Here is a 26,835-nt window from a genome sequence, read left to right as displayed (position 1 = left end):
GCTATTATAAATAAGCTCCAGGACAGAGACTGTTGTCTGTTTTTGCTCTTCATACCCCCCAGTGCTTGTGGTATATTAGAAGCTCAATAAATATTTATCGAAGGAGTGGGTGAATGGGGCCAGATCAGAACACATGTGTCCCCGCTAAGGACTGGATTTCAGGCTCAGGTTAGTGGGAAACCACTGCAGAAGTCTGGAGAGGGTGGCACTATCAGATTTATTCTAAAGAACGATCATTCAGGCTGCTCTGTACAGAAATGGAAGCAGGGAGGCTGTGGTAATAACATGAGATGAAGATGGTGGCTTCTGTAAGTAAGGGCATCAAAAATTAAGAAAAGTGGACTAAATTGGCAGATTACTGGGTAACATTCCCTTCCTCTACTATATTCACACACTCTGTCCCCAGGTTGTAGCAGTCTTGTTTCCTATGAAATATTTACATGGAGCAAACGCTTAACCCACATTCCAATCACCCCTGTTCCTCAAAGAGATTTGACGCTCTCTCAGCTTTGGTCCTGAGTTTAGTTCTTTAGATTTTTAAGGTCTCATGAAGGTAAATTTTCATCCTTCAGGCTCTTTTCCCAAAGTTCCAGTGTAGGCTACTCCCTAACAGGTAGATCTTATTCTGTAGCACTCAGGTTTACAAATTGGACAGGAATTTTAATACTTAAGTCTGGTTATGTCATACCAATCAGAAGTATGATTAGTGGTTATACATGAATTTGAATAACAAAAAATAAAAGAATTATTCTTTAATAAATGCAGTTTGGCAAACAAAAGCTTTTGAGACACAGGGCACAAGGGACTAAAAAAGAGGGCTTTGGTGTTTAAAAGTTGGAAACCACTGCATTAGATTACCTTCAAGTCCATTTTCAATATCCTGCTTATCCTAAAAAACATCACTCTCACTGTACAGCACTATAAATACAGGTAAAGGAGACAGTGAAAGGCTTTTCAGAATAAATTCCTAATTCCTTTCTTTTATAAAAATAGAAGGCAAATATGTTCTGGTTAGCTAAAGGTTTTGAATAGTTAGAATCTGGGATAACTCAAAAAATTTAAGTATCTTTAATTTTTAATCCAAGTGTATCACTGAGGATAGCTATTTTGAATTCCTTTTGCATCTCAAATATATTTAAAGATATTCTGATATAAAAAGATTATTCAGTTTATGTCAAGTTGCTAAAGAGCTTAAACCTTTGAGGCAGGTGATGGGGGCAGGCAGACTCCTGGACCCCTTGTGCCATACTTCATCCACAGGCAGGCAGCCAGCTTTCTTTCTTTCTTTTTTTTTTTGGCTGCACCGCACGGCCTGCGGAGATCTTAGTTCCCCAACCAGGAATTGAACCTGGTCCCAGGGCAGTGAAAGCACCGAGTCTTAACCACTGGACCGCCAGGGAATTCCCCAGCAGCCAGCTTTCAGGGATGGTGTGGATAGGCTTCTCCACTTCAAGACATCCCACTACTGTTCAGGATGCCCCTCTGGGGAAGCCATAGCCCCCAGTGCTTTGAACTTTAAGGGGTCATATTCTTTTTTTTAAAATAAATTTATTTATTTATTCATTTATTTTAGGCTGCATTGGGTCTTTGTTGCTGTGCGCGGGCTTTCTCTAGTTGTGGCGAGCAGGGGTTACTCTTCATTGCGGTGCGCGGGCTTCTCATTGCGGTGGCTTCTCTTGTTGTGAAGCACAGGCTCCAGGCGCACAGGCTTCAGTAGTTGTGGCACGTGGGCTCAGTGATTGTGGCTCTCGGGCTCTAGAGCGCAGGTTCAGTAGTTGTGGCGCACAGGCTTAGTTGCTCCACGGCATGTGGGATCTTCCCGGACCAGGACTCGAACCTGTGTCCCCTGCATTGGCAGGCGGATTCTTAACCACTGTGCCACCAGGGAAATCCCAGGGGGTCATATTCTTTACACCAGCCATGGGACACCACTGTATCTTACACATTATATATTTTGCTTGTAAATACTTCATCTTCTGTTTTAAAATGATTGACGCTCTAGATGCCCTTCTATGTGTCAACAGTAATTTCAGTTTTCTCATTTAAACCTCACAATTACACCATGAGGTAGATAATTTTATCACCATTTTATTAAGAAAATAAGGATCAGAAGGGTTACATAATTTGTTCCAGGTCCTGAAGCCAATATGTCATACTGGGATTCAAACCCACGTCTGTGCTCCCTCTACTACACCACGTTGCTTCTCCTGAAACAGTTCATCAAACTACAGTTTTCTATCAGACTCTGGGTTCCCCTTGGGATGCACTGCCACCACCCACATCACACTGAAGTGCTTGCTTAAGTGGCCCCAGGTGACGTGTTCTAAATATCCAAGGGCAGGGTTTCTCAACCATGGCACTATTGACACTTAGGGCCAGATAATTCTTTGCTGGGGAGGACCTATGTATTGTAAGATATTTAGCAACATTTCCTGGTCTTAGATGCCAATATTTTCTTCTCAGTTGCGACAACCAAAATGTCTCTGGACATTGCCAAATGTCCTCTCGGAGGCAAAATCACCCCCCCTGAGAACCACTGATCACCTCTGTGCATCTCACAAGCCACTCCCACTGAGGAAAGATATGAGGTTGAAATTCTTGCCTTACACTGTCCCATTCAGTAACTTTCTTATCTGCTGATTTGTGTAAGTTCATATACAATCCACCAGTAGCTCAGGGTACAAGAAATATTTGACGATTGAGTTTGATTGCACAGATATGCAATGCACAGATATAAATGCAGGGCCTAATTACCAATATCAGTTATCAGATTAAAGATGACTGATCTCTTTTTTTTTTTTTACATTTTCACAAGCTTTTTATTGTTTTAATTTATTTTTTATTTTATTTTTTTTAGTTCTTGATTTTTTTTAACATCTTTATTGGAGTATAATTGCTTTACAATGGTGTGTTTCTGCTTTATAACAAAGTGAATCAGCTATAAATATAGATATATCCCCATATCTCCTCCCTCTTGCATCTCCCTCCCACCCTCCCTATCCCACCCCTCTAGGTGGTCACAGAGCACCAAGCTGATCTCCCTGTGCTATGTGGCTGCTTCCCACTAGCTATCTATTTTACATTTGGTAGTGTATATATGTCCATGCCACTCTCTTACTTCGTCCCAGCTTACACTTTCCCCTCCCTGTGTCCTCAAGTCCATTCTCTATGTCTGCATTTTTATTCCTGTCCTGCCCCTAGGTTCTTCAGAACCATTTTTTTAGATTCCATATATATGTGTTAGCATACGGTATTTGTTTTTTCTTTCTGACTGACTTCACTCTGTATGACAGTCTCTAGGTCTATCCACCTCACTACAAATAACTCAATTTCATTTCTTTTTATGGCTGAGTAATATTCCATTGTATATATGTGACACATCTTCTTTATCCATTCATCTGTTGATGGACACTTAGGTTGCTTCCACGTCCTGGCGATTGTAAATAGAGCTGCAGTGAACATTGTGGTATGTGACTCTTTTTGAATTATGGTTTTCTCAGGGTATATGCCCAGTAGTGGGATTGATGGGTCATATGGTAGTTCTATTTTTAGTTTTTTAAGGAACCTCCATACTGTTCTCCATAGTGGCTGTATCAATTTACATTCCCACCAACAGTGCAAGAGGGTTCCCTTTTCTCCACACCCTCTCCAGCATTTACTGTTTGTAGATTTTTTTATGACGGCCATTCTGACTGGTGTGAGGTGATATCTCATTGTAGTTTTGATTTGCATTTCTCTAATGATTAGTGATGTTCAGCATCCTTTCATGTGTTTGTTGGCAATCTGTATATCTTCTTTGGAGAAATGTCTATTTAGGTCTTCTGCCCATTTTTGGATTGGGTTTTTTTTTTTGATATTGAGCTGCATGAGCTGCTTGTATATTTTGGAGATTAATCCTTTGTCAGTTGCTTCATTTGCAAATATTTTCTCCCATTCTGAGGGTTGTCTTTTCGTCTTGTTTATGGTTTCCTTTGCTATGCAAAAGCTTTGAAGTTTCATTAGGTCCCATTTGTTTATTTTTGTTTTTATTTCCATTGCTCTAGGAGCTGGGTCAAAAAGGATCTTGCTGTGATTTATGTCATGGAGTGTTCTGCCTATGTTTTCCTCTAAGAGTTTTAGTGTCTGGCCTTACATTTAGGTAGGTCTTTAATCCATTTTGATTTTATTTTTATTTTTTTATTTTTTTTATTTTTTATTTTTTTTGATTTTATTTTTGTGTATGGTGTTAGGGAGTGTTCTAATTTCATTCTTTTACATGTAGCTGTCCAGTTTTCCCAGCACCACTTATTGAAGAGGCTGTCTTTTCTCCATTGTATATTCTTGCCTCCTTTATCAAAGATAAGGTGACCATATGTGGTTAGTTTATCTCTGGGCTTTCCATCCTGTTCCATTGATCTATATTTCTGTTTTTGTGCCAGTACCATACTGTCTTGATTTGTAGTATAGTCTGAAGTCAGGGAGCCTGATTCCTCCAGCTCCATTTTTCTTTCTCAAGATTGCTTTGGCTAGTCAGGGCCTTTTGTGTTTCCATACAAATTGTGAAATTTTTTGTTCTGGTTCTGTGAAAAATGCCATTGGTAGTTTGATAGGGATTGCACTGAATCTGTAGATTGCTTTGGGTAGTATACTCATTTTCACAATGTTGATTCTTCCAATCCAAGAACATGGTATATATCTCTCCATCTGTTTGTATCATCTTTAATTTCTTTCATCAGTGTCTTATGGTTTTCTGCATACAGGTCTTTTGTCTTCTTAGGTAGGTTTATTCCTAGGTATTTTATTCTTTTTGTTGCCGTGGTAAATGGGAGTGTTTCCTTAATTTCTCTTTCAGATTTTTCATCATTAGTGTATAGGAATGCAAGAGATTTCTGTGCATTAATTTTGTATCCTGCAACTTTACCAAATTCATTGATTACCTCTAGTAGTTTTCTGGTAGCATCTTTAAGATTCTCTATGTATAGTATCATGTCATCTGCAAACAGTGACAGTTTTACTTCTTCTTTTCCGATTTGGATTCCTTTTATTTCTTTTTCTTCTCTGATTGCTGTGGCTAAAACTTCCAAAACTATGTTGAATAATAGTGGTGAGAGTGGGCAACCTTATCTTGTTCCTGATCTTAGTGGAAATGGTTTCAGTTTTTCACCATTGAGAACGATGTTGGCTGTGGGTTTGTCATATATGGCCTTTATTATGTTGAGGTAAGTTCCCTCTATGCCTACTGTCTGGAGGGTTTCTTATCATAAATGGGTGTTGAACTTTGTCAAAAGCTTTTTCTGCATCTATTGAGATGATCACATGGTTTTTCTCCTTCAATTTGTTAATATGGTTTATCACATTGATTTGCGTATATTGAAGAATCCTTGCATTCCTGGGATAAACCCCACTTGATCATGGTGTATGATCCTTTTAATGTGCTGTTGGATTCTTTTTGCTAGTATTTTGTTGAGGATTTTTGCATCTATGTTCATCAGTGATATTGGCCTATAGTTTTCTTTTTTTGTGGCATCTTTGTCTGGTTTTGGTATCAGGGTGATGCTGGCCTCATAGAATGAGTTTGGGAGTGTTCCTCCTTCTGCTATATTTTGGAAGAGTTTGAGAAGGATAGGTGTTAGCTCTTCTCTAAATGTTTGATAGAATTCGCCTGTGAAGCCATGTGGTCCTGGGCTTTTGTTAGTTGGAAGATTTTTAATCCCAGTTTCAATTTCAGTGCTGGTGATTGGTCTGTTTATATTTTCTATTTCTTCCTGGTTCAGTCTCAGAAGGTTGTGCTTTTCTAAGAATTTGTCCATTTCTTCCAGGTTGTCCATTTTATTGGCATATAGTTGCTTGTAGTAATCTCTCATGATCCTTCATATTTCTGCAGGGTCAGTTGTTACTTCTCTTTTTTCATTTCTAATTCTATTGACTTGAGTCTTCTCCCTTTTTTCTTGATGAGTCTGGCTAATGGTTTATCAATTTTGTTTATCTTCTCAAAGAACCAGCTTTTAGTTTTATTGATCTTTGCTATCGTTTCCTTCATTTCTTTTTCATTTATTTCTGATCTGATCTTTATGATTTCTTTCCTTCTGCTAACTTTGGGGTTTTTTTGTTCTTCTTTCTCTAATTGCTTTAGATGTAAGGTTAGGTTGTTTGAGATGTTTCTTGTTTCTTGAGGTAGGACTGTATTGCTATAAACTTCCCTCTTAGAACTGCTTTTGCTGCATGCCATAGGTTTTGGGTCGTTGTGTTTTGTCATTTGTTTCTGGGTAGTTTTTGATTTCCTCTTTGATTGCTTCAGTGATCTCTTGGTTATTTAGTAGTGTATTGTTTAGCCTCCATGTGCTTGTATTTTTTACAGACTTTTTCCTGTAATTGATATCTAGTCTCATAGTGTTGTGGTCAGAAAAGATACTTGATATGATTTCAATTTTCTTAAATTTACCAAGGCTTGATTTGTGACCCAAGATATGATCTATCCAGGAGAATGTTCCTTGAGCACTTGAGAAGAAAGTATAATCTGCTGTTTTTGGATAGAATGTCCTATAAATATCAATTAAGTCCATCTTGTTTAATGTATCATTTAAAGCTTGTGTTTCCTTATTTATTTTCATTTTGGATGATCTGTCCTTGGTGAAAGTGGGATGTTAAAGTCCCCTACTATGACTGTGTTACTGTTGATTTCCCCTTTTATAGCTGTTAGCATTTGCCTTATGTATTGAGGTGCTCCTATGTTGGGTGCATAAATATTTACAATTGTTATGTCTTCTTCTTGGATTCCCTTGATCATTATGTAGTGTCCTTCTTTGTCTCTTGTAATACTCTTTATTTTAAAGTCTGTTTTGTCTGATATGAGAATTGCTACTCCAGCTTTCTTTCGATTTCCATTTGCATGGAATATCTTTTTCCATCCCCTCACTTTCAGTCTGTATGTGTCCCTAGGTCTGAAGTGGGTCTCTTGTAGACAGCATATGTACGGGTCTTGTTTTTGTATCCATTCAGCCAGTCTACGTCTTTTGGTTGGAGCATTTAATCCATTTACATTTAAGGTAGTTATCGATATGTATGTTCTTATTACCATTTTCTTAATTGTTTTGGGTTTGTTATTGTAGGTCTTTTCCTTCTCTTGTGTTTCCTGCCTAGAGTAGTTCCTTTAGCATTTGTTGTAAAGCTGGTTTGGTGGTGCTGAATTCTCTTAGCTTTTGCTTGTCTGTAAAGGTTTTAATTTCTCCGTCGAATCTGAATGAGATCCTTGCTGGGTAGAGTAATCTTGGTTGTAGGTTTTTCCCTTTCATCACTTTAAATATGTCCTGCCACTCCCTTCTGGCTTGCAGAGTTTCTGCTGAAAGATCAGCTGTTAACCTCATGGGGATTCCTTTGTATGTTAATTGTTGCTTTTCCCTTGCTGCTTTTAATACTTTTTCTTTGTATTTAATTTTTGATAGTTTGATTAATATGTGTCTTGGCGTGTTTCTCCTTGGATTTATCCTGTATGGGACTCTCTGTGCTTCCTGGACTTGACTGACTATTTCCTTACCCATAATAGGGAAGTTTTCAACTATAATCTCTTCAAATATTTTCTTAGTCCCCTTTTTTTTTCTCTTCTTCTCCTGGGACCCCTATAAGTCAAATGTTGGTGAGTTTTATGTTGTACCAGAGGTCTTTGAGATTGTCCTCATTTCTTTCATTCTTTTTTCTTTATTCTGCTCTGCATTCGTTATTTCCACTAGTTTATCTTCCAGGTCACTTATCCGTTCTTCTGCCTCAGTTATTCTCCTATTGATTCCTTCTAGGGAATTTTAAATTTCATTTATTGTGTTGTTCATCATTGTTTGTTTGCTCTTTAGTTCTTCTAGGTCCTTGTTAAACGTTTCTTGTATTTTCTCCATTCTATTTCCAAGATTTTGGATCATCTTTACTATCATTACTCTGAATTCTTTTTCAGGTAGACTGCCTATTTCCTCTTCATTTGTTTGGTCTGGTGGGTTTTTACCCTGCTCCTTCATCTGCTGTGTATTTCTCTGTCTTCTCATTTTGCTTAACTTGCTGTGCTTGGGGTCTCCGTTTCGCAGGCTGCAGGTTCGTAGTTCCCATTGTTTTTGGTTTCTGCTCCCAGTGGGTAAGGTTGGTTCAGTGGGTTGTGTAGGCTTCCTGGTGGAGGGGACTGGTGCCTGTGTTCTGGTGGATGAGGCTGGATCTTGTCTTTCTGGTGGGCAGGACCACGTCCAGTGGTGTGTTTTGGGGTGTCTGTGAACTTATTATGATTTTAGGCAGCCTCTCTGCTAATGGGTGGGGCTGTGTTCCTGTCTTGCTGGTTGTTTGGCATAGGGTGTCCAGCACTGTAGCTTGCTGGTCGTTGAGTGGAGCTGGGTCTTAGCATTGAGATGGAGATCTCTGGGACAGCTTTCGCCGTTTGCTATTACGTGGGGGCTGGAGGTCTCTGGTGGACCAATGTCCTGAACTTGACTTTCCCACCTCAGAGGCTCAAGCCTGACACCCGGCCAGAGCACCAAGACCCTGTCAGCCACACAACTCAGAAGAAAAGGGAGAAAAAGAAAGAAAGGAAGGAAGGAAGGATAAAAGAAAGTTATTAAAATAGAAAAAATTATTAAAAATAAAAAAATTAAAAAGTAATAAAAAAAAGAGAAGGAAAGAAGAGAGCAACCAAACCAAAAAACAAATCCACCAATGATAAAAGTGCTAAAAACTATACAAAAAAACAAAACAAAACAAATAAAAATACCGGACAGTCAGAACCCTAGGACAAATGGCAAAAGCAAAGCTATACAGACAAAATCACACAAAGAAGCATACACATATACACTCACAAGAAGAGAAAAAGGAAAAAAAAATATATATATATATAAAATAAAAAAAGGAAGAGGGCAACCAAATCAATAAATCTACCAATGATAATAAGCTCTAAATACCAAACTAAGATTAACATAAAACCAGAAGCATATTAGATGCAGAAAGCAAACCCCAAGTCTACAGTTGCTCCCAAAGTCTGCCACCTCAATTTTGGGATGATTTGTTGTCTATTCAGGTATTCCAGAGATGCAGCGTACATCAATTTGATTGTGGAGATTTAATCCGCTGCTCCTGAGGCTGCTGGGAGGGATTTCCCTTTCTCTTCTTTGTTTGCACAGCTCCTGGGGTTCAGCTTTGGATTTGGCCCCACTTCTGTGTATAGGTCGCCTGAGGGCGTCTTTTGGGAAGTCTGAGGTCTTCTGCCAGTGTTCGGTAGGTGTTCTGTAGGAGTTGTTCCACATGTAGATGTAGTTTTGATGTATTTGTGGGGAGGAAGGTGATCTCCACGTCTTACTTCTCTGCCATCTTGAAGGCACCCCCCACTGATCTCTTTCAGAGTTCTACTTAGACCCTCCAGTTCTCAAATAATTACAAAGCCCTGGTTCAAGATAAAACCACTCTACTCTAATCACCTGACCTTTCACAGTTGTTGCTTTCTTCTAATTCCCAGTAACTCAGGTCACCTAAATGCTCTTCCCTGGCACTCAGTCTATTCCTATTCCCAACACCCACTGTCCTTTCTTTGCTCTTTCATTTCCTGATACTCCTAATCATCACCATTCTTTCTCTGGGGAATACCTCACTTGGCTCTTGTGTCCTGGCCTTCAGCTCTCCTGTTGTCAAGTCATTTCTATTATTTTTTGTTTCCTCTCAATTAATGCGGTGGTCCCCAACCTTCTTGGCACCAGGGACCGGTTTCGTGGAAGACAATTTTTCCACGGATCAGGGGTGGAGGGGGAGGAGGATGGTTCAGGAGGTAATGCGAGCGATGGGGAGCGGGAGATGAAGCTTCAGTCGCTCGCCCGATGCTCACCTCCTGCTGTGCGGTCTGGTTCCTTACAGGCCTCGGCCCAGTACCCATCCGCAGCCCAGAGGTTGGGGACCCCTGAATTAATGGATCATTCTAATTAGTATTATCACATATGCATAAGCATATTTTTATAAGGAGATAAAAGGGGAATATGTATAAAATATATATCTAACGGGAAGAACTCATCCCAGAGAAAGATTTAATCACTCTAAAGTACCTAAAACAGATTTATACTTGTCACTGGACTAGGTAGTTGAGATTGAAATGGCTCCTTCCATGAAGAATTTAGTTTGGGGGTTGCTGACAAAGTGATTTCTAATGATTTTATTAACAATGGAAGTACCGTAAAACATTCTCAATTAATTTTATCCTGGGAACCATACTCCAGTGTCAACTCTGAGGCAGAAAAAAGGTGATTATGTCCAAGAGCTTTCCCACATTACACTTACATGTTTTCCATCCAGTAGGGCTCTTCTAATGTTTTCCTACCTTCAAAGAGTTTTCAGCAATAAAAACCTTCTATTGTGCAATATGATGTGGTCTCCATCCGGTTTTTCCTATGTTCATTAGATCTCTGTTACCTATTAGAATAAGTCCTGTTTGTGGACACTCTTGTGTTCCCCAAGCTCCTTTCCAGTATGAAGTTTCTGATGTTTAAGAAAAGCTGTGTGCCCACTGAAGGCCTTCCCACAGTTGCTACATTCAAAGGGTTTCTCTCCAGTGTGAATTCTCTGGTGACTAACAAGGTGTGAGTTCTGACTGAAGGCCTTCCCACATTCAGGGCATTCATAGGGTTTCTCTCCAGTATGAACACGGTGGTGTTTAATGAGATCTGAGCTGCCCCTGAAAGATTTCCCACATTTATTGCACATATAAGGTTTTTCTCCACTATGAATTCTGTGATGTCTCATAAGGTCTGAGCTCTGATTGAAAGTTTTCCCACATTCTTTACATTCATAGGGTTTCTCTCCTGAATGAGTTACCTGATGTCGGATGAGGTCTGAGCTGCCTCGGAAAGTTCTACCACACTGATTGCACTGATAAGCTTTCACTTCTTGGCAAATTCTCCGCTCTTCTCTAAGCAACTCTTCCTTGCTGAATGTTTTCTCACCTTTCTCAAGTTTCTCTCCAGTATGAAGTCTCTGATGTTTGAGAAAAGCTGTGCGCCAGATGAAGGCTTTTCCGCATTCCTTACATTCATAGGGTTTCTCACCACTGTGGATTCTGTGATGCTGGACAAGGAGTGAACGCTGCCGGAAGGCTTTCCCACATTCATTGCACTGATAGGGTTTCTCTCCAGTGTGAATTTTCTGATGTGTAACAAGGTGCGACCTCTGGCTAAAGGCTTTCCCACATTCACTACATTCATAGGGTTTCTCTCCAGTGTGAGTTACCCAATGCCGAATTAGATCTGAACTTCCCCGGAAAGTTTTTCCACACTCAGTACATTCATAAGGTTTTTCTTCCCTGTGAATTTTCTGTTGTTGGATAAGAGCTAAGTCAGAAGTGCAGGCTTTTTCACATTCAAGTTCCTTTACAGTATGTAGTCTCTGATGTTTAAGAAAGGCTGTGCGCCCACTGAAGGATTTCCCACATTTGCGACATTCATGGGGTCTCTCCCCACTGTGGAGTCTCTGGTGTTCTGTGAGGCGTGAACGCTGCCTGAAGGCCTTTTCACAGGTGTTGCACTTGAAGGGTTTCTCTCCAGTATGAATTCTCTGATGTGTGACAAGGTGTGAACTCTGACTGAAGGTTTGTCCACATTCATAACATTCATAGGGTTTCTCTCCAGTGTGAATTCTGTTATGGATAATAAGATCTGAGCTTTGATTGAAGGCCTTCCCGCACTCATTACATACATATGGCTTCCCTCCACTGTGAATTCTCTGGTGCAGGACAAGGTTTGAGCTTCCCTTGAAGGCCTTTCCACACTCTTTACATTCATAGGGATTCTCGTCGTTATGAATTCTCTTATGTCGGACCAGGTTAGATCTCTGATTGAAGTCTTTTCCACATTCATGACATATATAAGGTTTCTTTCCTGTATGAATTCTCTGATGTATAATAAGATTTGAACTTTGATTAAAGTCTTTTCCACATTCACTACATACATATGGTTTCTTTCCTGTATGAATTCTCTGATGTACAATCAGGTTTGAGCTCCGATTAAAAGTTTTTCCACATTCCTTACATTCATAGGTTTTCTTTATATTACCAGTTTTCTGATGTTCAGTTATTTCTGACTTCTGTTTGAAGCTCTGGCCACAGACTTCGTATCTGTGGGATCTTTCTCCTGCAGAAAGTATTTTTTCTCTTTCCTTACATCCATGGACTCTCTCTCCTGCAATGGCTTTCTTGGGGATCAGATTCACTTCCCTGATACCTCTCTCTTGGGAAGGGGGATGTCCCACTGCATCCTCTAAGGGGCTTACCCAATACCTCAATAACCTCTCCTCAGGATCACCAGTTTCAACTAACCCACATTCCTGGGAGATCTGTCTTTGGAGTCTTTCTGATACAGCCCTTGCTGAATCTTTTTCTTCAGAAATTTCCATCTTTGTCTTTCAATCTTTCATCTTATTTTTGGTCTCAGAATCTGAAATAATAAGTAGACCATTCTATAATTCCTAAAATACAAAATTTCACCTCTTTCCTACACTGGGAAGTCTCAGAGGGAGGAACAAGGAACTTGGAAGAAGACTCTTCCCTGCTGGAGCTGAGATTCAGACGTTTTTCAGAGGGATTGTGGCTACCACAGGAACACACACCCTATTGGTGGAGAAGAAACTTGCCGGGGTGCAGGCTGGAGCTGGTGTGTGTGGGTGGCCTGCAGGGTGGTGGAAGAATTCACTGGAGGTGGGCAGTCTGGAGCTGGAAGTGGCCTGTTTGATGGAGTAGGAACCTGCTGGGCCCTGAGGCCAGGCCAGAATGGGTTCACAGGAAGCAACTCACTAGGGTGATTGCCACCAGGCCTCCCACAAGTTGATCTGCTGGGAGCCACACCAATAAATAAAATAAAATAGCACACCAGCACCAGGAAAAGAAGTTCCTTCCTTTTCCTATGGCCTTGCATTTCCCTCCAGCATCCTCTATTGACAAAATCTAAATCTTGTACCAGCTGGCAAAGGAGAAATGGTCCATATCCCGTAACTTAAGCAAAGCCAAGAAGGGTAGATTTGGAGTTGAGATATGATAAATTAATAACTGATCCACTAACCATTCCTCCCAATATATCATGACATATTTAAACAAATATGAAACTATGCCTCAGAATAAAAATGCTTGGCTGCCATTTTAATAGAAATCAATTCTCCCTTTCTCAGACCTGGCATTTTTCTTTCTGGTATTCTGGTGGAACTGCCTCCTTTGTATGGCAATTTTGTATCCTCCTGCAACTGGAAGACAGATGAGTTTATTGCCTTTGAGTGTTCATATCATCAAATCCCTGACCTTGCCCAGTCACAAAAACACATTTCTGAGCTCCTTGAGAGAGCCATTTCACCTTGGCCCGGGGGATTGGAACACTCTAGTCAGTAATCTTTTTGCAATGAATAAGAGGCAACACAGCATAGAGATTAAGAGTGTGGATTCTTAACTGACTGTCGGGCAAACTGCCTGGGTTTGAATCCTATCTCCATCACTTACTGACTGTGTGATGTTAGGCAAGTTGCTGCAGCTCTCTGTGCCTGTTTCCTCATCTCTAAAATGGAGATAATAATAGTATTTACCTCATAGAGTTGTTATGAGAATTAAATATATGTAAAACATTTAGAACCATGCTTGGCATATAGAAAGCACTATGTAAGTGTCAGCTGCTGTTACTATTACTACTACTATCATTAATCATTACTCTTTATGCCTAAGAATTATCATTAAGTAATGTGTCCCTAGCACAAACCTCCATATCTAGGCTGGATTTTATTTATTTAACATTCAAATAAAATACTGGAAAGAATTGGCTTTGTCATAATTTTCCCTTAAAGTGATTTTTTTGGGGGTTTGTTTGATATATAGTGTTCAAAATTTAGAAACAGTTTAAAAGATGGAAAAGGCATTTCTCAAAACCCACTGAAAACAGTTAAAAGAATGACAAATGAGGTGAACTCCATCTTCAAAAAAAGGGTCATATAAAGATGTCTCCCAAAGTATCATATCCTGAAAGGCATGGTCAGTGATCTTCTAATTAGAGTGAAGAGATCTAGAGCCATGGCGTGGAGGCGGGTGACAGAAGCAGGGACTGTCCCATAGAGATCTAGTCTGACATATCAGAGTGGCAGGGGAAGATGCTAAAGAAGAAACAGTGCCGGCAGATCATTTAGGTTGTCTTCCACCTGGTACCTGGCTGAGGAACACTGGCAGCTGTGGAGCAAGATGAAGAAAGGAGATGAATGTGACTGTCAGACTGTGCTATGAAAGTCCAGTGATCTACAGGGCTTTTTCTGTGCCATGTTGATCTCCTGGAAACCAAAAGCTGAAGGGAGATAATGCCTGTAGATTTGATGAGAAGGTGTTTGTGGCAGCAGATCTGTATGAAGGCTTTGAGATGCCCTTGCTCAATTCCCTCTGCCTCTTCCCTCTTTCATAGAGAACCTGCTTCATGCACTGTTGAGTAGTAATCATTCAGGTAACTTTGTGGGATGTGTGCTTGAAAACAGGTGGTTGTTGCTTTAGGAAAGAAAGCAACATGGGTAACAGAGGGATTAGGAACATACACCCAAGAGGAACAGCAAAGGAATTAATAGGACGCATTCAGCAGAGCTCTCCACTATCTCAAAGAAATTATAGACAAAACCACTGTTTAAATGAAAACTCAAAGAAGACATATAAGAGCTCAAAATAGATTGTAGATTATAAAAGAATAAAAAGAAGTGAGACGTAATCTGGCAGAGCTGAAGGAAAAAAGTGGAAGGGAAAACTAAATGCATTACGTAGATGAAACTCATCAAAGAAAAAAGAAAAATAACCACTACAGGGACATGATGAGGCCTGGAGAGATGACACAGAATGCAGTGGATATAAATATGATTATAGAGGAAACAAGTTGCTACAGAAAGATATTCAAATATATATATAATTAGTGTTTCTAAAGAAGAGAAAAGAACAAACAGAAGGAAAAAAAAAACATTCAAACATAACAGAAGGAAATATGGCTGAAATAAAGACTTGAGTCTATTGGAAGGATACAGTGTAGGCCATAGAAAGTTGACATAGAACAGTCCACACCAAGGCATAGCCTGGTGAAGTAACTAAATTTCAGGAATAAATGAACAAATGAAGATCTGAGGCAGAGGAGCAAGTAATGGGCAAGAGGGAATTTCAGGCTGAGTTTATACTCCTCCATGTTACACTCATGCCAGAGTATAGTAATGCCTGTAAAGTTCTGAAGAGACACAAAGTGTGACTTGATCATTTTTTACTTGGCAAACTGTTCCCTCATATTAAAATAGGCAAACGTTCTCAAGTAGGTAAAAACTCAGGGAGTATGACAGGCAGCCCTTTTTGAAAAGACCTGCTGGGCAATGAGATATAGCCAATGAAGAAATGAGTGAAAATAAACATTCAGGACCTCAGAGAACATTGTAAAACAATGGATGAGGAGTGTTGAATCAATTTAAATATGGAACTGACATTAAACAATTGGAAATTATTTTTGTAGAATAGAGGAGGAGAGGTAGTGGGAGTTAAGTATAAATTGTGTTAATTTGCCTATCTGTCATGACAGGGATCAACAGATAGCATCTCAAGTAGAAATACATAATTTTAAAAGAAGATCCAAACCTTAATATGTTTCATGATCGGTCTTTCCCCATAATTTTAGAGGAGTGATCTTTCAAAATTACAGAGAAACAGACTTCCCTGCTGGTCCCGTGGTTAAGACTCTGAGCAGTGGTTAAGACTCTGCGCTTCCACTGCAGTGGGCGCGGGTTTGATCCCTGGTTGGGGAACTAAGATCCCGCATGCCACACATAGTGCAGCGAAAAATAAAATAAAATTACAGAGAAACACTTTTTTTTTTTGGCTGCGCCTCGTGGCATGCAGGATCCTAATTCCCCGACCAGGGATCGAAACTGTGCCCCCTGCAAACCGCGCCCCCTGCACTGGAAGTGCAGAGTCAACCACTGGACTGCCAGGGGAGTTACGACTTTTTCCATTTTTGATCATAAAAATACTACATGCTCATTATAGGAAAAATCAAGAGTAGAGAAGAGCACAGAGAAGAAACTAAAGATAACCAATATTTTGTTGTATATTCTCCCAGTCTTATTTCTGGGCATCAATTTTTTTCTGATACAAAAATGGGATCACAGTATACATGCCCTTATTGTCCTCTTTGCCCTGCTTGTGATACTGGAGCTGGACCCTGGAAACAGTTCCCTTTTGTTGGCTGGCTTTGTCAATAGAGGGTGCTGGAGGAACACTGTAAGCCACCCAAAGAGAAAGGGGTTTCTCTTGGTACTTTTGAGCTGCTTTGTCGTTTGGTGGGGCCCCCAAATCAATATAAGGGAGGCTTGATGGGGTAGACCAACCAGCTCTGGCCTACCCAACCCTCCAGTGAGTTTTTCCACTACCCAGCAGGCCTTTCCTACGGATTACCTCTAGCCTGCCTGCACCCTTCAGTGAATTTCTCTGTCATTTGGCAGGCCATGCTGACAGACATGCCCTCTGACAAATTTCTTTACACCAGCAGGCTGTGTTTCTTTGGCAACCACAACCCATCCAAAAAAAAGTCTGAATCCCTGCTTTGGGGTAGGGGGGAGCCCTCTTCTAAATTTGTGGTTCCTTCCTTATTTACTCCTCCTTAGTCCTAGAGGTAAGACGGCTTCCTGCGTTATCTATTTCTATACTCCTTAGAGTTTTCTTTAGATCCTTTTAGTAGTTAGCTACCTTTACCGGTTAAATATTCTTTATATTAAATGTCCCTTGCTTAAACTACTGGTATAGTTTTTGTCTCCTGACTGGATCCTGACTGATACAGGTACATATTATCATTTCATTTTAGTTCTAGAACAAAGTGAAGATGATACAAGAAGAATAGGAAGGGGGCTAAGAAAGAGGAAACAAAAATTTGTTTAGAAATAGTGCTAAAAGGACTCCTCTCCGTAAGAATCATTAGGGTCAACCTTTACCACAGGCATAGGTATGGCAAAGTACCCAGTCCTTAGTCCCACACAGCATTCCCTGCAGAGATGAATGGCATTCTCTGCTCAACATTTTCATCCAATTCCATAGGTGAAAGGAATAGGGAGTAATTTAAGGAACTCTTCGCCTCAGAGGATGTCTGGAGAAGGGTACAGTATCTGAAACATAGGCTTGATCAGAGATGAGTCCTCCTCTACAATCCAATCCAGCTGAACTCAGAGCTTCTGGGAAAAGGGCATTGTTATTTCATATCATTCACTGATGTGTTCACCTAACTTACATTAACTAAGCACCCACCATATTCCAGACACTGTACTAGGTACTGGCAATACAAAGGTGAACATCCCTGTCCTCAAGGAACTTACAGTTCAATGAAGGGAGATATATGTGTAAATGGACAAGAAGATAGTGTGGCCAGTGCTGGAATAAGGCGAGCACTGTCCAGTATGGGAGAACCTGAATCAACGAAACATGGTAACTGCAAGTGGGGGAAGAAAGGATTCAAGAATGACTTTCAGTTTTCTGGCTTAGGCAATGGGTGGGATATGGTGCTGTTTATGAAGACAGGGGTCAGAGAAGGAAGAGTAGGTTTGGAGGGTGGGAGAATAGGTCCAAAGATCTGAAGATGAGTTGAGTTTTTCGTCATCTCTTGGTTTCTAACAGGAACCAAGCTCAGGGAAAGGCAAGGAGTTGTCAACTCCACAGATTAGGCTAGGTGCCCTTCAACAAAGAGCAGAAGCATCTTATCTTGTCTCCAAGAGTCAAAGCCATTGGGAATCCTTAATCCTCCAATTCCACTGAGCTCTTTAAAACCTTTTCTTGTTTTTTGCTTTTCAACTGAAACTCAGAGAATTCGGGGTGCATAGAGTCTAAGTTAGAGGACAGAGCCCCTACTCGGTGAGACCAGCTCTGTCTCTTCCTCTAGTATCTCTGCCATGCAGGGATTCCACTGAGTGTGGACCTGAGGCCCAGCATCCTTCTGCGATTCATTCACAGCCACATCCTGCAACATCTTGAATTCCTGAAACAGAAGTTCCTGTTCTGCAACTACCCAGTAGGGAGTTGGCAGCAGATACTCCATAGCTTCCCTTTCCTTTTTAAATCTCTACTACTTCCTGCATTCCCTTGGTCTCAGTAGATAATCTTGCCCCTCGCTTTAAAAATATGTGAGACCATGTGGTAAAAATCACCTCACGTTACTCTCTCTTTGCAATGACTCCTCATCTTTACTGTATTTTGTCTCTTCCATTCTCTAGTATTTATTGCTCTTTAACTGAGCCCCTATGATGGGCCAAGCACCATGCTAGGTGGTTAGAATACAATAATGAGGACAAAGTCCCTGCCCTTGACTAGCGTGTGGTGTTAATTAAATGTGTTAAATGCACAATAAGGGTAAGTGTGGGTGCCGTGGGACCTCATGAGAAGAGCACAACCTGAGGGGGGTGGGATGGGTGAGGAAACTTCCTGAAGGAAGCAGCTTCTAAGGTGAGGCCTGAAAGACAATTTGAGATAACTAGACTAAAAGAAGAAGGAAGCGCTTTTCAGATTGAGGCTGAAGCATGTACAAAGGCCAGGAGGTGAGAGAAGCTACGATGTGTTCATGGATGCACAATATGACTGAAGCCCAGAATACAGACAGAAAACGATGAAGCTGGGGAAGCGGCGGTCAAACCACGGAGGACCGTGTATCCCAGGCTAAGAAGCTTGGCCTTTCTCCTGAAGGCAGTGGGGAACCCCGGAAGAGATTAAAGCAGGAGAATGACACAATTAGATTTATCTTTTTAAAAGACTGCTCTGACAGCTTATGGAGAACAGACTAGAGGGTGCAAGGCTGAAAGCTGGGATATTGCTTAGGAAACTACAGCAGAATCTATGATGGAGACAGTGAGGGCCTCATCACTGACAGTGAGTTACTGGGACTGGAGACATTTTAAAGTATATTAAAGAAGCAAAAACAGGGAGAATCGGTGCTGTCCTGAATGGAAGGTGTGAGGGAAAAGAGAAGGCATTAAAGATGACACCCAAGTTTCTAGCTCGGACAACTGCCTAAGCTGGGTAGTGGGACTGAAAGAGTGGCGGTGAGGGGGAGGAGGTGGTGAATTCCACTTCAGACATGTTATATTTGACGTACCTGTGTGGCATCCAGGAGAAAACTTCTGAGAAGCCAATGAATCAGTGGGTCAGGAACGCAGGAGGAAAATCTAGAATGGACACACAGATTTTGGAATCATCAGCATATAAGTAGTATCTAAAGCAGAAAAGTGACACTGGCGATTACAGCTCGGAGGCAGCTTAGGGTTCTGAACACAACAGGGGTTTGGAAGCAAGCAGAACCAAATTAGAATCCCAGCTTCTTAATCTCCCCCAACTATCATTTCTGCAAATGTAAAGCAGAAATACCACTTACTCCGAAGTGTTATTGTACACATTTTAAAAAACCCACCCCAGGAATTCCCTGGTGGTCCAGTGGTTAGCACTCGGCACTTTCACTGCCGTGGCCTGGGTTGGGGAACTAAGATCCGCAAGCCACGTGGCACAGCAAAACAAACACCACCAACAAAAAACAACCCCCCCCCAATGTATGTAAAGCCACACACCTCTACAGTGTAAGCCTCCCAAGAGTGTAAGTTCTGTGGGGATGGGGGTCTTTGTTTTGTGCAGTGTTGCAACAGTACCTGGACCATAGTGGGTGCTCAATTAAAAATCATTGAATAGGGGCTTTCCTGGTGGCACAGTGGTTAAGAATCCGCCTGCCAGTGCAGGGGACATGGGTTCGAGTCCTGGTGCGGGAAGATCCCACATGCGGCGGAGCAACTAAGCCCGTGCGCCACAACTACTGAAGCCCACGCGCCTAGAGCCCGTGCTCCGCAACAAGAGAAGCCACCGCAATGAGAAGCCTGCGCACCGCAACAGAGAGTAGCCCCTGCTCACCGCAACTAGAGAAAGCCTGCGCGTAGCAACAAAGACCCAACTCAGCCATAAGTAAATAAATAAATTTATTTTAAAAAATCATTAAGTAAATGAATAGTAGGTTAACTCTCGTCCCTCTTTCCCTTGACTAATCCCTGAAATTCTTTTCTCCCTTGGCTTCCATAATGCATGATACTCCACCCACTCTACTTTTTTGTATTGTCTTTACCCTTTCAGCTTTTCCTTCCTTCTAGTCCTCTCCTTTTATATTCAGTATCTCAATGACCATATCACCTCTGGCTTCAGTGATCACTTTTGTCCAGAATGAATCATAAATCTAAAACTCCTATCCCTCACCTACATTGTAGTCTATATTCACAATGCATCTCCAGTCCCATGTCTTACTGACAGTCAAGAAGAATCAAATGCATAAAAATGAACTCAACATTTTGCTTCTAAATGTATTGCCCCTTCTTACTATCTATTTCTGCCCAAATGACCAGTTTTCACTGAACAAATATTTAACATGAGCCTATAGTGTCCAGGCACTGTTCTAGGCCCTGGGATACTCTGGTGAAGAAGCCCCTAATGGGGCTTGTATTCTAGGGGTTCCTAAGCCAGAAACACAGTAGTTTTTTTTTTTTTAATTAAAAATACTTTATTGCTAAAAAATTCTAACCATCATCTGAGTCTTTAGTTAGTCATTATCTTTTTTCAACAGTAACATCAAAGATCACCAGTCACCATAACAAATATAATCATAATGAAATAGCTTGAAATATTGCAAGAATTGCCAAAATGTGACACAGACATGAAGTGAGCAAGTGGTGGTGGAAAAATGACACTGATAGACATGCTTAACGCAGGCTTGCCGCAAACCTTCAATCTGTAAAAAATGCAATATCCATGAAGCACAATAAAGCAAAACACAATAAATTGAGGTATGTCTGTACTATTGTAGAATTATCTATTTCTCCTTTCAGTTCTGTCAATTTTTGCTTCATATACTTTGCAGTTCTGTTGTTAGATGTGTATACATTTATAAGTCTTACATTTTCTGGTTACTGCCACCTAAAATGTGACCCACGCACCAGCCACAGTAGCCTCACTGAGGAGCTTGGTGAAATGCCAATTCTCAAGCACCACCCAGACCTACTGAGTTCGTCTCTGGGGGAGGGGCCCAGCAATCTGTGCTTACCCAGCTCACGCTCCAGGTGATTCTCAGCTTGCTACAATCTGAGAAGCACCGCTCTGGGAGGCAAGTCATCTTGGACTCCTCTCTCTCTATCCCTTCTATCCGTACCTACTAACTAACTCTGAAAACTGTTCCAACTCCATCTTAACCCAGAACCTTCTCACCTCATGCTTGGATTCTCGTAAAATCTCTAAACGTTTTCTGGCTCCAATCAATGCTGATAACACTGTCGGATGAAATAATTTTCTAAAGCACTGCTGACACCAATGATCAAAAATCTACCATGACTTTTCTATCACCCATTAAAGGAAATAATAGCTTCTTTTTGACTCACAGAACTGTAATATACCCTAGGGCTGCCATGACAAAATACCACAAACTGGGTGACTTAAAACAACAGGAATTTATTCTCTCACAGTTCTGGAGGTTAGAAGTCTGAAATGAAGGTGTTGGCTGGGTGGCTTCCTTCTGCAGGCTCCTAGGGATAACTGTTCCATGCCTCTCTCCTACCTTCTGGTGACATCTGGCAATCCTTGTGTCCCTTGCTTTGTAGATGCAGTACTTCAGCCTCTGCCTCCACCTTCACATGGCATTCTCGCTGTCTCTGTCTCTTCACCTGGCCATCTTCTTATAAGGACACCAGTCATATTGAATTAGGGGCCCATTCTACTCCAGTATGACCTCATCTTACCTAGTTACATCTGCAATGACCCTATTTCCAAATAAGGTCACATTCTGAGGCACTGGGGGCTAAGACCTCAACATATCCTTGTTGGGGGACAAATTCAACCCATAACAATAGCCCCATTCTATGATTCACGAAAGAGCAAACCTATGCTCTCGTATTCTCCCTAAATTCCCATATACTAGGCTTCTTCCCATTCTGTCCCTGTGCCCATGACTCTCCTATTTGTGATGTCCTTCCTACTCTTCTTCATCTACATCAATATCAAATGCAGCAAGAGGCCAGGCAGTTAATCAGAAATGGGTGAAGCAAATAAGGTGATAAATGACAACTGATACTTTGCTGCAGTGTCCGGGAGGCAATGATTACTGGGGACTGGGGATCTGCAAATTTTGTACTGAGTCGAAAGGAGGGAGCTGCTACTCAGTTCCTCCTAATTGCACCATGCAGACATGTGTGCCCTATTTGGCCACATCTTCTGATTGTCCAAGAGATGCTGAAAATCCAGATTTTTGAGTGAATGGACGTGAAAGAAATTTTCTGATTTTAAAATGTTGGCCACTAATTCAAGTAAAAACAAACAGCATGAGTCAGGAAAATGTGTCTACAGGGAATTCCCTGGCGGTCCAGTGGTTAGTTAGGACTCGGCGCTTTCACTGCAGTGGCGGGGTTCCATCCCTGGTCAGGGAACTAAGATCCCCGGAAGCTGCAGGGAACGGCCAAAAAAAAAAAAAAAGTGTCTACAGTCTAATCTGGCCCAGGGGCCATACTTTTACAACCTCTGACTTACACAAATTCCTCCCACTGTTTCAGGCTCACCTTAGTTAGTACCTTCTAACTATTTCAATCCTTTTAATTCATATTCATGTGCATGCATTAGGTGATGCTACACAACATGGAGTCCCTGCCTAGGGACCTGGAAGACTTAGATAAACAGACACACACGGAACCAGGTAGTAAGCGTTTGTGAAATAGACGCCAAACAAGCTAAAAAAAGATGAAAAGCTTAAAGAGGGAGGGAGGGAGGTGGCAATCCTGGAAGGCTTCCCAAAGAAAATGACTTTAGGAGCTACCCCTAAAAGAATATGCAGACGTTTACAAAGAAGAGACCAGCCCAAATCCCTCCCTCCTCCGAACTCCCAACAGTACGAACATTTTAGATCAGGTATTACAACATGTCTGAACCGTACAGTTCATTCCTGTGGTTCAGTCAGTCTAGTCTTCCCAAGGGGTCTGTCAGTTACTCCTGGAGCGTTCTACGCGCCTGACGGCACTGTGCAAGGAACAGGGTCAATTCATGCCTGGGGTTTGATTCTGGGCCTGGGGGAGATGCGGTTTGCAGTACTCACAGGAGGGAACTGGAACAGACTGGAAAAGGGGAACGCGGCGCGGGGGTGGGGGTGGGGGTAGGGGTGTGTGGTGTGTGTGGAGATGGGCGAGGTACGCCGAGACCCAGGAGAGGGCCAAGGGCATAGAAGGCCTGGCCGCGCACACCCTGCGCCTAAGTCCCAGAGGCCGCAGCCTCTCCCGGTTCGGAGAAATGAGGGGTCAGCGCCCACCTCCGAAGATCTGCTCTCCACCCCGCTTCCCCAGGGGACCCAGGCGCTGGGGCCCCCAGTTCTGCGATCGCAGCGGGGTCTCACCTCCAGGCCACCCCTAGCCTCCCGCTCGACCGTGGCCACCTGCACGGCCGCCAGCGATCAGCCCCAGCTCCTCCCTCCGGCGCGGCGCCACCACCCTGGACATCGTGACCGCGGCGGCCGGCCACTTCCGGCGTGCTCCCCCAGGCGGCCGTCCTTCGCCCCGACGCCGGACCAGGCTGTGCCCGCCAATCCGCGGGCGCGCCCCCAAGCCGCCTCCCACCCGCTCAAGGGTCTTTCCTGCGCAGGTTCGGCGTCGTTCGCTCGGTCTCGCGCGAGCAGAGTCCTGAGGGTCCAGCGCCGCGCAGGTTGGTGCACCTGCAGGCGCCAAGTAACGTATGCGAGGCCACCACCGAGACGCAAGTCCTCCGGGGGTCCTAGACTCGCCCACGGCTGGCCTCTGGCCAGTCGGTCTGGGTGGGGGACCCTGTCAGATAACCACGCTTTTGTTCTAATTTTTAATTTTTTTTGTTTCCCTGCGTGCTTTTGTGGTCTCATTCATTGATGCCTTCTGTTTGCAGTGCCCTCTCAAAGGCTTGGTAGTACAGAGATAAACAAGGATAGCAAAATGTTTAAAAGGGCAAGTTCTGAAGTGAGAACATAAAGACACTCAAAGTCAGACAGAATCGCTGACCCACCATTTGTGGGCTGTGTGACTTTGGGCAAATTACCTAACCTCTCTGTGTCCAATTTAATGGATTATCCTACTTTTCCTCACTGATTTTTGTTTATTTTAACTTTATCTATTTATTTTTGGCTGCACTGTGTGTTTTTTGCTGCCTGTGGGCTTTCTCTAGTTGCTGGAAGCGGGAGCTACTCTTCCTTGCGGTGCACGGGCTTCTCATTGAGGTGGCTTTGGCTTCTCATTGCGGTGGCTTCTCTTGTTGCAGAGCACAGGCTGTAGGCACGCAGGCTCAGTAGTTGTGGCTCGTAGGCTCTAGAGCGCAGGCTCAGTAGTTGTGGCACAAGGGCTTAGTTGCTCCGCGGCGTGTGGGATCTTCCCAGGCCAGGGCTCGAACCTGTGTCCCCTGCGTTGGCAGGCGGATTCTTAACCACCGTGCCACCAGGAGAGCCCTCCTCACTGATTTTTAAATGCTGTTGTTTTTTTAAAAAATATTTATTTATTTATTTATTTATGGCTGTGTTGGGTCTTCGTTTCTGTGCGAGGGCTTTCTCTAGTTGCGGCAAGTGGGGGCCACGCTTTATCGCGGTGCGCGGGCCTCTCATTATCGCGGCCTCTCTTGTTGTGGAGCACAGGGTCCAGACGCGCAGGCTCAGCAACTGTGGCTCACGGGCCTAGTTTCTCCGCGGCATGTGGGATCTTCCCAGACCAGGGCTCGAACCCGTGTCCCCTGCATTGGCAGGCAGATTCTCAACCACTGCGCCACCAGGGAAGCCCATGTGGACTTCTTAATGCACCAGTAGGTGGCAGTAGTTTGCAGCCCGTGGTTATTAACAGATTAAAACACCTTAAATACACTTTTATTTTTAGACAATAGACTCCTTCTATTGTCTATTGTCTTGAGACAATAGACTCTAGGAGACTCCTAGTCTCCTACAAGAATCATATGGCTTTTGGCTATTCCTACCCTGTGAACTAAAAGTCTACATCGGTGAAAAATGTCCACGAAATACAGTACAGTTAAATTTTAAAGCAAGTCCAGTGGTTAGGACTCAGTGCTTTCACTGAGGAGGGCACAGATAATGTTTGCACTTTCTCCCTCAGTATCTCTGTCACTTCCTTCACTCCTTACACAAATACTTACTGAGCACCCACCATGTGGGTCACTGGAAATATGGGGGTGAGCAAAGCAGCAATAGTGCAGCCCCCATGGACCTTGTAGTCCCCTGCAGATGAACAGATATGTAAGTTCCACTTTCGTATTACAACGAACAATACTAGAAAGGACATTTTTATACACGTTCTTGAGTTTCTCTTGGGCAGTGGTTCTCAAAGTGTGGTCTGAGCCATGAGAGCGAAACTATCTTTATAAATAATATTAAGATGTTATTTGCCCTTACTCATGCTTGCTCTCTCATGAATGTACCATGGAGCCTTCCAGAGGATACATGATGTTGATTTGCAACACACTGACTGAAGAATCAGATATGAGAATCTGGGTATTTTTTATTAAGCCAGGCATTAAAGAGATTCACAAAAAACATAACACAATGCCACTCTTCTCACTAATTTTTTTTTGGTTTGGGAAAATGTAATTATTTTAATTAAATTTTATTTACATTAATATGAAAGAATTGTTATTTTAAATGAATTTATAAGTATCTTAAGTCTTTCTCGCTTTTACTTTCCAATAAGGTAAATATCAATAGGTATCTTCTGCATAAATGGAATCTCTTTGGTGTTCTCAGTCATTTTTAGAGTATGAGGGAGACCTGGTACCAAAAAGTTCAAAAGCCACCGTTCTAGGGTGTGTATTCTGAAGTAGGGTTGCTGGGTCATATAGGATGTCCACAATTTTAATTTTGCTAGATGTTGCCAAATTGCTCTCCGAAGTGGCTAAAGCTGACCTTTTTAATAGGAATTTTTTTAAAAAATTTATTTATTTATTTATTTTTGGCTGTGTTGGGTCTTCGTTTCTGTGCGAGGGCTTTCTCTAGTTGCGGCAAGCAGGGGCCACTCTTCATCGCGGTGCACGGGCCTCTCACTATCGCAGCCTCTCTTGTGGTGGAGCACAGGCTCCAGACGTGCAGGCTCAGTAGTTGTGGCTCACGGGCCCAGTCGCTCTGCGGCATGTGGGATCCTCCCAGACCAGGGCTCGAACCCGTGTCCCCTGCATTAGCAGGCAGACTCCCAACCACTGCACCACCAGGGAAGCCCTGACCTTTTTAAAAAATCCGTATACCGTTGTTGTTTTTGTTTTCAGGCAAATATGAAACTGTAAAGAATCATAGAATTGTTATTAAGCTAGGCTAATGATACAATAGAGATTTAATATATGAAATATTGAATATTTTTTCTAAACAACAGTGAGAAATTCAGGGTAATTTTATTTTTAGTGTACTTAGAGGAAGAAATTTTTCTTAGCCACTGAGAATAGTGTTGTAGAGTGTCAACATTAAAAGTATCGGAAAATTTATTTTTGTTTGGCACGTCATGGGAGGTAGATGTGTACAAGTTATGCAAATAAACTTTTTTTTTTTTTTTTTTTTTTACCATCAGGGGAATTTCATTTTTCTTAAATACTACCTTCTGCAGTTTTAGTTAAAACCTAAGCCATATTCCACTGACACTCAATTTGTAAAAAAGTGCTGAGGCATCTAATATTAGAAAAGTAATAATTCAAAAGCTGTTAGTTCATAGGTCATTTTGTGAGAGTTTATTTTAAGCAATTCAGGGTGCTTTTTTGATTGTAGAATATTCAAATTGTACAAGCGTAGTTGATCTAATACTTTAACTGCCTTAAATTTTGGCAATGAGATGTGGGTA

General features: G+C 42.1%; 1 protein-coding gene across 2 annotated transcripts; it reads right to left on the bottom strand.

The window, feature by feature from the left end:
- Positions 1 to 1,547: 1,547 nt before the first annotated feature.
- On the bottom strand, positions 1,548 to 24,782 carry ZNF594 (zinc finger protein 594). 2 transcript variants are annotated; one of them, XM_082370672.1, is made up of 3 exons: positions 23,391 to 24,782; positions 19,089 to 19,158; positions 1,548 to 12,413 (listed from the first exon to the last, which is right to left on the bottom strand). In XM_082370672.1, the coding sequence occupies exon 3, from the start codon at positions 12,370 to 12,372 to the stop codon at positions 10,402 to 10,404; it is 1,971 nt and encodes a 656-aa protein (XP_082226798.1). In that variant the 5' UTR covers positions 12,373 to 12,413; positions 19,089 to 19,158; positions 23,391 to 24,782; the 3' UTR covers positions 1,548 to 10,401. The 2 variants fall into 2 exon arrangements, with proteins under 2 accessions (XP_082226798.1, XP_082226799.1); XM_082370673.1 differs by lacking the exon at positions 23,391 to 24,782 and adding an exon at positions 21,573 to 23,377.
- Between the last annotated feature and the right edge of the window lie 2,053 nt (positions 24,783 to 26,835).

The sequence above is a fragment of the Balaenoptera borealis genome (assembly GCF_965194805.1).
Source record: "Balaenoptera borealis genome assembly, chromosome: 20".
Lineage (NCBI taxonomy): Eukaryota > Metazoa > Chordata > Mammalia > Artiodactyla > Balaenopteridae > Balaenoptera > Balaenoptera borealis.
This window is presented reverse-complemented; position numbering and strand designations above follow the sequence as displayed.